The 13,221-nt window shown below is 40.2% G+C and overlaps 1 protein-coding gene across 2 annotated transcripts in view; it reads right to left on the bottom strand.

Annotated features, from left to right (window-relative positions):
- Positions 1-11,138, bottom strand: part of esrrb (estrogen related receptor beta) — a 196,990-nt gene extending 185,852 nt beyond the window's left edge. The window contains exon 1 of one of the 2 annotated variants that reach the window (XM_008121419.2): positions 10,744-11,138. Coding sequence is in view for 1 of the 2 variants with exons in the window: in XM_008121249.3 (XP_008119456.1) it covers positions 10,744-10,745 (2 nt within the window). In the remaining variant the exon portion in view is untranslated. The remainder of the gene's footprint in view (positions 1-10,743) is intronic. The other variant, XM_008121249.3, reaches the window with a different exon arrangement.
- Between the last annotated feature and the right edge of the window lie 2,083 nt (positions 11,139-13,221).

The following is a 13,221-nucleotide window of genomic DNA, read 5'->3' as shown; positions in this document are numbered from 1 at the left end:
CATACTGGCTAACTAAGCCATAGTAATGAAGACACACACCTTGTCAGGTGCATCTGACATTTTTCTGCCTGGAGCAAAACAGCAAATGGAATATAGGCTCCCCACTCCCTACACCAGTCAAGCTATATTGGCACCTGTGGCAGAAAAGCTCACAAGTTTCTTTTTCCATTCCTGGCAGTAAAAACATACTAATAAGAAAGTAAATAATTAACTATTTGCTGCCCTTCTATGCCAGCCAATATCCACAGTCACTTCACTCTGTTTAAGGATAGAGGCAGCTTTGCAGAGGAATCCTTGTGAAGAAATATGCAAGGATTTCACAAATGGGACTGAAGCATCTTCGTTTCACACACACACTGATTCTCTCTATTTCTCTGGCTCAAAGCACATAATATAGCAAATACAAAGGAACACTGGAAGGCTAAGCAAAGACAACTCCTTTTTCTTCTTGAAGTTACTGGAAAAGCTATTGGAATATAAAGTTGCTCATGGGACACTTGAATTCTGCTGACAACACAGGAAAGTGACATGAAGATCAAGCGGAAGCTATTCCCCCTGGGCTTAGCAGTCTCTCCAAGTAAAGAGTCCCCTACTACACACACACACACACACACACACACACACACACACACACACACACACACAATAGTTGAATATCAATTCCATTTGTTTGTGGGTTTTCATGGCAAATTTCAACAGAACCCAGGGTGGCATACTTCAACTGTTACAAAAATGCATATAACATCTCTGCATCAAGGCTGGCCCTACCATTAGGCAGAAACACAGTAACTGCCTCTGGAAACAGATACTGGGGACAGGAGTGGCAGTTCCCCCCTCTCTTATCCCTTGCATCCACTCCTTGTGAGCCCCTAATCCAGTGGTTCCCAACCTTCCTAACACTGCGATCCCTTAATACAGTTCCTCATGCTGTGGTGACCCCCAACTATAAAATTATTTTGGTGTTACTTCATAACTGTAATTTTGCTACTGTTATGAATCATAATGTAAATATCAGATATACATGATGTATTTTCATTCACTGGAAAAATACCTGATATACCCAAATTTGAATGCTGGTGGGGTTGCTGGGGGGAGATTGATTTTGTAATTTGGGAGTTGTAGTGCTGGGATTTATAGTTAACCTACAATCAAAGAGCATTCTGAACTCCACCAGCAATGGAATTGAAGCAAACTTAGCACACAGAGCTCCCATGACCAACAGCAAATACTCCTTGAATTTTGGAGTTGTAGTTACCTACATCCGGACAGCACTGTGCATTCCAAACGACGATGGATCTGGACCAAATTTGGCATGAATACTCAATTTGATGGAATTTGAACACTGGTGGAGTTTGGGGAAAATAGACCTTGACATTTGGGAGTTGTAGTTGCTGGGGTATAAAGTTCACCTACAATGAAAGAGCCCTTTGAACTCCACCAACGATAGAATTGGGCCAAACCTCCGACACAGAACCCCCATGGCCAACAGAAAATATTGGAAGGATTTGGGTTCCTAAGACCATCAGAAATATGTGTTTTCATAGAATCATAGAATCATAGAATAGTAGAGTTGGAAGAGACTTCTTGGGCCATCCAATCCAACCTCCTGCTAAGAAGCAGGAAATCGCATTCAAAGCACCCCCAACAGATGGTCTTTGGCGACCCCTCTGAAATGCTCCTTGCAACCCCCCCCCCCCCCAGGGGTCCCGACCCCCAGGTTGAGGTCAAATGTTCTGGCAAATGTGTGGCCATTCAGTAGTTTCATGCCTTGCAATGCTTCACAAGGATTGTTCCCTCTCCAGTATCCAGTAATGCCCTACTTTTCTGGCTCCTGAAGCCCCTCCCCCCCAATTGCTTTCCCAAGACTATCCCCAATTTAATTTAATCATTGGGGTAATTTTTCACTACAGATACATCAGATTCCCTCCAAACACAAGTGAATATGTAGAAATGCCTTCACTCCATCTCTTAAAAGTGATTAGAAGACGTGACTGATTATAACTGCAGAGAAAATAGTTATCTTGGGCTGGATCTACACTGCCATATAATCCAAATTAACTGCATTGAACTGGATTATATGGCAGTGTAGATCCAGCCTTTGTGGAGCAAAGTTTGGGAGCAGGAGAGAATTAATTCCTGATCCCATGCAGTTGCCCATCCCTGGCCCTAAATGTGCCAGAGTTCTGTCTACTGATTTTCTTTTTTCTTCAGGTATAATTAACAATAGTCTGGGCAAGATTTCCTTCTTTCTCTGTTATCCTAGATCTGGCCTAGATCTGTGTATTAGTCTCTTGTTTTTAACATTTTATGCTGTATGTTGATTTTAATGACTGTTTTATTGATGCTGATGTTTTATTGTTGGGATATTTGTTTTATTGTTTTGTTGTTGTTATTATATTGTTGTATCGGGCAAGGCCCCATGTAAGCCGCCCCGAGTCCCTTCGGGGAGATGGGGCGGGGTATAAAAATAAAATTATTATATTATTATTATTATCCCTTCCAGATACAAAACACTTCCCCACTTTTCTTCTCCCACAGCATTTCTAGTTCTCGTATGAGCCCCTGGTGGGTTAAACCCTTTGCCGGCAGGACTGATGTCTTGAAAATTGGGTTGCTGACCTGAAGATTCCAGGTTTGAATCCAACCCAGGGAGAGCATGGATGAGCTCCCTCTATCAGCTCCATGCAGGGAAATGAGAGAAGCCTCCCACAAGGATTGTAAAAACTTCAAAACATACGGGCATCCCCTGGGCAACGTCCTTGCAGATGGCCAATTCTCTCACACCAGAAGTGACTTGCAGTTTCTCAAGTCACTCCTGACACACACAAAAAATTCTAGTTCAGGTCTGGCACATTTGTTGCTTATTTATTTTTAATACTTATTGTGCAAAAATGGTTTATCACTTTGGTACTATACTATGCATGTAAAAAGTTGAGGGGGCAAAGAAAAGACCATATTGAGAATGCAGCATAGTGCAAAGGAAGTGTTTAACCTGGCCCCTGAAAATGTAACAAGGAAAGAAGGTCAAAGAAAACTTCCATGGCAAAAGTCACAGCCTCATTGAATGCCTCATCAGTGGGGCCTCCCACAAGAACTAAAGGAACAGGATACAGACATAGGAGTTATCCTTATCTATATCACAAACTCCTAGGCTAGAAAAGAGGCGCCTAGCAATCCTTACCACTGATTATGCCAGCTAACTGATGGGATTCATAGTATAAGAATATCTGCAGGTTGCTCATCAATTTAGGTCCCTTCTAAACTGCCCTATATCCCAGGATCTGATCCCAGGTTATTTGCTATGAACTGAATTATATGAGTCTCCACTGCTTGATAATCTGGAATAAGGAGATAATCTGGAATCAGATCCCATGATATTGGGCAGTGTAGAAGGGGCCTTAAATTGCATAAACAGTAGAAATTCACATTGGTGCTAGATTTAGTATTGAAGGACTGTTTTGGGTATTAAAACCTGTAACATTTACACTCTGTATAGTTAGATATCTTTTCCTTCTCCCCATCTTAGGGATGATTTTTTCAGTAAATGAGAACTTGGTCTCATTTGAAAGTAGAGATTTCTAAAGGGGAAATATTATTTTCGCCTGCTCTCAAAGGAAATATCAGGTTGTTTAACAAATATAGAACACAGACTTTTCAGTAGAAAAAACATCTAAGCGTTTCTCAAGCTAAATACAATCACAAGACCATCTGAGTTTACCTTTAAATTTTCATAGGGTGTAAAAAAAATTTCACAGAGTGAAAAAAAAAAACATGCTTACTAGACAGTAGGAGAGGAAATGAAACAATTTTGGAAGCAAAAATCTGAGTAAATCTCTGATTTAAGGAAAGGAGCAGTCACTGTATAAGCAGACAAATGCAGGGAAACATTGAAGTTGAAGAGAAACTGTGTCTTCTCTCTGTGTTTTAGGACCAAATTAGATGTGAGGCTATTCACAGAATTAGGTGAATGTTTCTTTTTAAAGCAAATAGGTGGTGAGGGAAGGACTCAATCCAGACTGGGACACAGAAGGGAATGGAGCATTAACTCTATGACTGCTAATATTATTTTGATCCATAACCACTTCTGCTCACTCCTAACACTTGATACTTGCATTTGAAGGAATGTTTCCATGGCTTTCCCTTAATACCAAAGGCAGGCAGGAGGAGGTATCTTCTAGAAATTGACTGCAATGGGATACTCCTATGCCAGCAGCACCTGATATTTATTATTTAATAGCAAACTTCAACTCAATTGCTAAACATCCAGATGAAATATCACATAGACCTTTCATAAAGAACAGTTACTTTTTTGTTCTAAAGCAGTGTTACTCAAACTAGGGGTCAAGACCCCTGTGGAGTCTTGAGGGGGTGTCAGAGGGATCACCAAAGACCAGTATTTTCTGTTGGTCATGGGGATTCTGGGTGGGAAGTTTGGCCCAATTCTATTGTTGGTGGGGCTCAAGGGGTTCTTTGGATGTAGATGTACTCTAAATCCCAGCAACTACAACTCTCAAATGTCAAAGTCTGTTTTCCCCAAACTCCATCAGTGTTCAAATTTGGGCATATTGAGTACTTGTGCCAAGTTTGGTTTAGATCCACCATTGTTTGAGTCCACAGTGCTCTCTGGATGTAGGTGAACTACAACTCCAAAACTCAAGAGCAATGCCCACCAAACCCTTCCAGTATTTTCTGTTGGTCATGGGAGTTCTGTGTTGCAAGTCTAGTTCAGTTCCATCATTGGTGGAGTTCACAATGCTCTTTGATTGTAGATGAACTATAAAACCCAGCAACTACAACTCCCAAATGACAAAATCAATCCTCCCCAATCCCACCAATATTCAAATTTGGGCATGCTGGGTATCAGTGCGAAATTTGGTCCAGTGAATGAAAATACATCCTGCATATCAGCTATTTACATTATGATTCATAACAATAGAACATTACAGTTATCAAGTAGCAACAAAAATAATTGTATGGTTGAGGGTCACCACAACATGAGGAACTGTATTAAGGGGTTGCAGCATTAGGAAGCTTGAGAACCACTGTTCTAAAGCCTACGATATACTTATGCACCATTGCACATGTCCCCATGAATGTCAGTCAGAAGGAGATGGATCTTGGCCAAAACGTACGTAGAAGCCTGACTACATTTGGATTAGGGCTCTCAGGATCCCATTGGCGATGCTGGATGAGGAATTGTCTTTTCTCACTCTTTTTTAAAGCTCTCATTCAGGTAATAAAGCTCTGATCCAGTTCTAAAGCAAAGGTGGTCTACTAAAAAGCATGATATAAAATGACAAAGAGAGACTGGCTCAAGTCCCATCTACATGACCATTCCAGCACATCATGACAATAATTCAGTACCGAGAAGCGCTCAGATGATGAATTTAGCCAAATGGATCTTAACCTTTTGTCCTTCAAGTGTTTTGAATTTGAGTTCCTTGACCACTGGCCATCTGGGAAGTGAAGTCTAAAACACCTAGAAGGGCAAAATCACAGATCTTGGATATAAGAATTCAGAATTTGTCTATTTAATCTGAGCAATGTCAAGCCAATCGCAACCTGATTTGAGTTGTACAAAGTAAAGTAATTATTCTGCATCTTATGGGGCATTTACACTCTAGAATTAATGTAGTTTGATACTACTTCAACTGCCATGGCTAAATGCTCTGGAAATATATGAGTTGTAATTTTGCAAGGTCATTAGCCTTCTCTGTCAAAGAGTACTAGTGCCTCACCAAACTACAACTCCTATAATTCCATAACATTGAGCCATGGCAATTAAAGCATAATTTCAAACTGCATTATTTCTATATTGTAGATGCACCCATAGACACCATAACCTGGGTTTTAGCTACAGGGAAGACAGAATGAGGGCATTGCCGCCCTCATTTTGCCCCCAAATGAAATATTTCTTCAGTCTCCAAGTTTCTAGCACTGCAGTAACATAAAACTTTAGTTGATCTTTTTAAAATACAGTGTAGACGGCAGGGAAAGCTGTCAAGGGGATGTGAATAATACACCAAACAGAAGAGTGCTGTGTTAAGTGATTGTCAGTGTCTGACTCTGCAATACTAGAAATTGGGAGACTGAAGAAAAAATTATTTAGTCAAATTCTCATTTCACCCCGTCCCCGAAGGCACACCCCTTTTCAGCTGCAGTAAAATTGAAATTAATTTGTTTTCCCCTGATTCATCCAGATCATTACTGCCTCTACTAGACGCAAACACAGGCTGCTTCTACACAGATACAATAATGCAATTTGGAAGTGGTTTTACAAGAACTGGTTTCACTGTGCATTGTCTGCACAAACACCCTAAGAACCGGTTCAATCTTGGAATGGTGACCACAATATCCGCTGATTGTGGATCGGAATCATATCCAGGAGTATTTTCTGCACGGGATATCCTCTGAATTGCTATAGTGGATTTTTTTGGATTGTTCCAGACTTTCTGGTGAGTTAGGGTTAATGTGCGCAACAGCACTCATTGGGGTGTACATTTTGTGGAAACCCCAACCTCAAGCTGGCTTCAAGCTGCATTATGTAATCTCCGTAGATGAAGTCACGCAAACCTTTGATCTTTCTCTTTTTATCATGTCAGCACAACTGACATGAAAGTCAGAGAAACTGCAAGTTGCTTCTGGTGTGAGAGAATCGGCCATCTGCAAGGATGTTGCCCAGGGAATGCCTGGATGTTTGATGTTTTACCATCCTTGTGGGAGGCTTCTCTTATATCCCCACATAGGGAGCTGGAGGTGACAGAGAGAGTTCACTCACTCTTCCCAGATTCGAACTGCCTCTCGAAAGCAGGTCTTTTGAGGGGAATAGCAAGAATCCTTTTGGCCTGGATCAGAAACAAGTAGGAGCAATTGAGGCCTGCATCATCCCCTTACCATTTATTTAATAAGTCACTTTAAAAAAAACAATTTGTTGCTGGTCTTCTTTTCAGAAAGGAGAGGCAGTGTGGTTTTAACAGGTGTAATGGTTACAGCATTGGACTGGAAGATTAAGTTCTCAATCCCCACAGAGCCATGAAATTGAGTAACTTTTGGCCAGTCTCCCGCTCTTAGCTTGACTTACCTCAATGTTATGAGGATAAAGTGTGGAGGAAGAAAGCTTGGTATATCACTATGAACTCACTGTTAGAAAAGCAGGAAATAAATGAAATTAACTAATAAAGTAAGGGGCCTAGATAACTTGGAGACACCAGATTCCTTCTGATCTTGGAAGCTAAGCAGGGCTAGCCCTAGTTAGTACTTGGATGGGAGCCTGCCAAGGAATACCAGGTGCTGTAAGCTGTATTTCAGAGGAAGGAAGTGGCAAACCCACATTTTAATCTTCCTTGCCTAAGAAACCCCTATGTAATTTATGGAACCATCAAAAGTCAATAGGTGACTTGAAGGCACATGCACAAATACACACAATAAAGAATCATAGAAGATTGACCACAATTGGCCAAACACATCATTTCTAAAGGCATAAAAAAGGAAACTTATATCAAAGTCAGCAGAAAAGCAGCTCCCCTTCACATGTATTCATAAAGCCCATCAAAAAAGGGATAATACATTGCTTGCTTCTGCCAGGCCTCTCTACATTCATGCCATGCACATTTGCCTACCTACAGGACAAGTGCTCCAAAGCATCATTTGACTTTGTTTTAAATATCGCACTGCAGTATCCATTTAAAATTACGAGGTGATTATTCTCCCTCGTCCTGTCCCCCCCGACCACCACCCGGCCACTGAACTGAAGTTGTACAGCAGTTGAAAATGCTGATGGCTTAACTGGTTTCATTTTTTTCCACCGCAGCCCTGAGGGGGTTTAACTCTTTCCACTGCACCGAGATCTTGCTTTTGGAGTTCAATGTTTAACTCGCACTGGGAGACTCATAAATATTCGGAGTCACTCTCTCCCTCTCTGTTTGATTAGGAAATGAGCCTTTAACTCAATGTAATCCCCAAGCCATTAACAAAAAAGCCCTCAACAGCTCCACTATTAGAATTTCACTTCTAACCCACAGAGGATTGAATTAGATTAACATAACTACCAGCAATCTGAGTTTATTTTCTGTGCCAGAAAGAAATGTGTTTTCGGGGTGGGGGAAAGCGAGATGGGGAGGAGAGACAGAGAGCATAATGAAATGTAAAAATTGAGAGATGATAAAAAGACAGACTGATGTTCAGGTAAAGAGATAACAAGAAAAAGCAAAACAGACAGCTGCATAATCGTTTCAAAATGTGTAGCTTGTCAGTGCTTTCTTGTCTTTTAAAAGAAATTAAAGTGAGCTTTTAAGCTTTATAATTATTTAACTAATACCAGTAGATCCATTCCTTCCATGAAGGTGTCCATCTCATCATTTTTCAGCTCATGGGCAAAATGCTTGGCAGGTAGATTTCACACACCTGTACAAAAGTCTGCCTAACGTGATAGTTCTTGCAGAATTTTCAGGTGTTGGTGAAACACAACAGAAGAAGGGATAATAAAGTGGATTGAACTCTATAACTTCACAGCATGAACAAGGGATGAGCCTGGGACAGGTTTTCCATTCCACAAAATCACTAGTGAAGCACAGTTGAGTAATAAATATAAATACATTATAAAGGAAGGTCTGTAGAAGCAGAGACCACAAAACAACACCATGACACCAGCACAATGCATACAATTCTTCCGATTATTACTATCCAAAAACGCCTACTATGCTGAAATACTTGCAGCTGATATTTGTTTATTTTTCTTTTAAAAAGGCAAACAAATCTGCTGGCTGGACAGGAGGAGATAAATAAGTAGGTGTACATTCATACCCATAAGTAAGTGAACAAAAATCTCCCTGCTTTTCAAACATATTCTTTAGATGTGCCCAAAGTGTCCAGATAAAACACAATAACATTTAAGAAGATTTATTATACGTTATCTATACCCCCCCCAAAAAAAAATGTTTGATTCACCATTGATATTGGCAAGCATATCAATATGACCTTCTTACAATTTGATGTATGTTTTATAAGGGAAAGACTGGTTTTACAATCCTGCAGGATCTTCCATTGAAATAAAGGAACGCAATAGTAATTTCTAACCTAATCTAATCAAAGTGTTTTTAACGGAAACACTGGCCTTCTATTCACACAATTGATGAATATATTGTGATAAATAGGGAAAGAATATATGGATCTCTATGAGCATCCAGTGTGAAGTTATTCATTTTTAGCTACAAATGTAAAACCAGGAGCAAATAAAATATTTTACAAATCTGCTTGTTTGGGAGGATTTTTTAAAAATGTATCTTGAATGTTTATATCAAACATTGCGATTTTCTGTTCAATATCTGTAAAGCCGAACTTGCGTTTTGGTGCTCTAAAACAATGCAAGAATAAATTTGGTGAAATAAAAGGAACAATACATACATTTGAATGAAAAAATGGTTACTTGCAAAACCTAAGTACAGCAAACTGAATAGGTTATGATACACCTTTATTCATAATGATCTTTAATTAATAACATTATAACTATTATTCATTATGTCTTAATATTACATTTAAATCAGCTCTTCCCTTAATATAACTGAAATCACGTTAAGCTTACATTTTTAATTATTCATTTTGTTCCACTAATTTCAAAATTTTATCTCACTTTTGTCAATTGAAAATTATCAGATCAGATTATTTAAGAGAGTATTTTACGAAGCTAATATATACCTATATATATGGAAGCAAAATATTTCAGTCTGCACCAGAAAGGAAGACTGTTTTTAAAGGAAAATTAAAAAGATGGTGTGGTTATAAAAGAAAAAAATCAGTTTGCATAATATGTATCTTAAGCAAACTCAGCAGGAAAAATAAAAAGTTTGATCTAATACTATAAAATAGCACAAATTGCTATATATTCTCAGTGGTCTGTCAGAATGAACCCCAAATCACATAATGATTAAACATTAATTACAGTTGTTCTCTATACCTTTTACAGTTTGAGATAACCTGAATTTTCGCTTTTATCAGAGACATATCACAAAAAGGCATTTTTGTTTGTTCCCTGATTAAAACAAGCTTCCCTCTCGCTTTACATTCATCATACTGACACAGATGTCACTAAAGGCTCTTCTCAAAGTCATGTGTTTCTTTTATCACTGTGGAAAGACCTCATGTACTAATTAGGTACATTTTTTTAAAAAAAGACATACACACATGTATGCTACTAAACGGTCAGAATCAAAAGCATTCCGTGATATTTCTTTTTTTCGTGTGTCTGTTAGAAAACATACCAGACTTTTCACTGGATTTTTCTAAGGTGTCGTTTTCTTACAAAAGTATCTCTTTGACTTTGAAGTTCCCTCTTATTCAGTCTTTGCATTAATGCCAAAAACTTTTCTCCTGTCCTTGACAAGCCCTTAAGCCAAATTGTGCTGCCGGCTGGCCTTTTGGCACCTCAGCCATTTGAACTGTTTGCACTCCACAAACAATACTATCCGGCACAAACTTTCATGTGCTTGCTTCCAGACAGAAAAAAAGAATACTCTGCAATCAAGCAACAAAAACTGGCCCATCGTCATCAAGTTTTGAAATAATTCTCTTTAACCTTCCTCCCCAAAAAACTGAATATATACTCTTCTTGTTTTACATCATATATGCCACCCACCCCTTCTTGCCCTGTTAAGGTGTATCTTCCTATAATTTGACGCACGGATGCAGTGGGAGGGAGCGAAGGAGAAGCTGCATCCCAAAAGAAAGGGTCAGAAAGGAGGTACTCACATGATGGAGGTGGAGAGATGAACTTCAGGAGCCCGGCAGAATTTCCTTTGCCCCTTCAGGTGTTTCTAATTGCCGGTTAGATATCTTTTGGTTCCGCCTGCACCAGCGGAGCGTCCCCCCTCTGCGTCTCTGTCTCTCTTTGTGACTAAGGACACAGTACTCGGAGTCCCAACCTATAAATAGATTCCCAGCTCCGTGATTGATATAACAGGCAGCTGACAAGGGAGGGGGGAAACATATAAGCAGGTCTTAGGCAAAGCGGCAAACGCTGGGCTTTTGACTCCATGCTGCATCCAGGGAGGAGACCCCCATAGTCACCCGTGGGCACAGCAGAGGCAAAGTGCAAAGCAATTACTTCCCCAGCAACAACAGAGCAACTTGAAGCAAGGGAAACAAAATGAGTACAGTGAAAGGCATGACACACACGCACACAAGTCAGGGAACACCAGGATGGTCTGTGGCTGAGCAGGCCTTGGCTTTGGGATGGTCCTCTTCCTAGAGATGTAGGGCAATACGGCACCTAACTCAGTCCTGCCAAAGTTTAAAAAGCCCTTCTTTGCCAATCAGAGGCCAAAGCCAAAGCTGATTTCATGCAAAGCATCCCAGCCAACCAGTGCATTGCTCAAGATGTAAAAGTCTGGGAAACTTACTTGCAGGACTACAACTCCCAGAATCTCCTAGCCATCATGAGCTTTGGTTGATCCCCACTTGACAAACGCTTGAGGATGGATTGCAGTAGGGGAGGTCCAGTCCTGGTATACTTAACTAAATAGTATCTCCTGACCACCCCACCACCATCCTGCTTTAAAAGGCCCTTGTGAGCATCAGAGGCCTGTTCTTTTGTTCATCAGGGGTCAGCAGCAGGAGCCACGGGGGCGCAATGGGTTAAACCCTTGTGCCGGCTGGACTGCTGACCTAAAGGTTGGGTTGCTGTCCTAAAGGTTTCCGGTTTGAATACATGAGGTGGGGTGAGCTCCTATCTGTCAGCTCTAGCTTGGGGGAACATGAGAGAAGCCTCCCAGCAGGATAGTAACACATCTGGGCATCCTCTGGGCACGTCTCTGTAGATGGCCAATTCTCTCACACCAAAAGCGACTTGCAATATGTTCTCCCAAAAAAACCCAGACTGATGTTTCCACCAATCTTCTGCCACTTATCTCTGGCATGACAATAAATTAAGATCTCTTTTGCAATTCCTGCTCATACCAGAGATGACTACTGATAGTATGCATTAGTTTGCTGCCACCGATCAACAAGAGAACAGACATTTGTTGCTTGCAATGGCTGATACCCAGAAAAGCAGGATCGAGGAACTTTTACAATTGTGGTGATAGTGTCACAATCATGAAAGTAGTGGGTCCTCAGTATCTGCTACTGTTCAATTCCAGGACTCCTGGTGGATAGCAAAATCCATGGAGGCTCAAGTTTCATTATATACAACACAGGATAGAATCACAGAATCAAAGAGATGGATGACCCCAAGAAACATCCAGTCCAACCCCCTGCCATGCAGGAACACACAATCAAAGTCTGCTTGACAGATGACCATTCAGCCTTTACTTTCAAACCTCCAGAGAAGAGACCTCACCACACTCAAGGCAACAGATTCTACTGCCGAACAGCTCTTATTGTCAGGAAGTTCTCCCGAATATTTAGATGGAATCTTTTCTCCTGCAATTGGAATCAATTGCTTCATGTCTTAGACTCTAGAGCAGCAGAAAACAATACATAGTTATCATGTTTCCGCTTAGCCTTCTTTTCTCCAAGCTAAACATACCTATTTCTCTAAGTCATTTTTCATAGGGCTTAGCTTTCAAACCTTTGATCATTTTGGCATCCCTTATATAAAATGGCAAAACCAAGGTTTGCTTCTTAGATTTTATGGGGGGAGAGATTGGGTGATATTTTCAAACCGTGGGTGGTGGGATCTGTGAATATAGAATTCGTGGATACAGAGGGCCAACTGTACATAGGCTTTGTGAATACGAATCAGTTACAGATCCGTAACTCTAGGCTATGAATCTGTAACTTCAATATTGATTTCTGGTATATATCAACACTATATAGTTCCTTGAAGAAAGAAACCAAAGCCTCAAAAAATATAGCCCTTTAACCCATGACTGATCACAGCCTTCCCAGAATCAGGATCATTTTTCAGTAGGTTGCGACAAAAGAAGCAACTCTTCACCCTTTGTGGAAATCACCAGGTATCACCGAAACATGAGGGAAGGGACAGGAAGATAGATGAAAAGGCTGTAAAACTGATAAATCACAGAAGAGAGACTAAAACATTTTTAAAAGTCACTACAACTTAGGGTTATTAATAAAAATCTCAATGGACAACCTGGAGATTGATACATTCTAATATATTTTCCTTATATTCATTTATTTATCTAGAATTAATTTATTGGATTTTAAGTTGCCTTTCTAGATAAATCATCCTCCAATAGTAGTATACCACAGTCAACAAAGCAACAC

This window comes from Anolis carolinensis, chromosome 1, assembly GCF_035594765.1.
Source record: "Anolis carolinensis isolate JA03-04 chromosome 1, rAnoCar3.1.pri, whole genome shotgun sequence".
Classification (NCBI taxonomy): domain Eukaryota; kingdom Metazoa; phylum Chordata; class Lepidosauria; order Squamata; family Dactyloidae; genus Anolis; species Anolis carolinensis.
The sequence above is the reverse complement of the archived record's forward strand: the minus strand, read 5'-3'. Positions and strand labels throughout refer to the sequence as shown.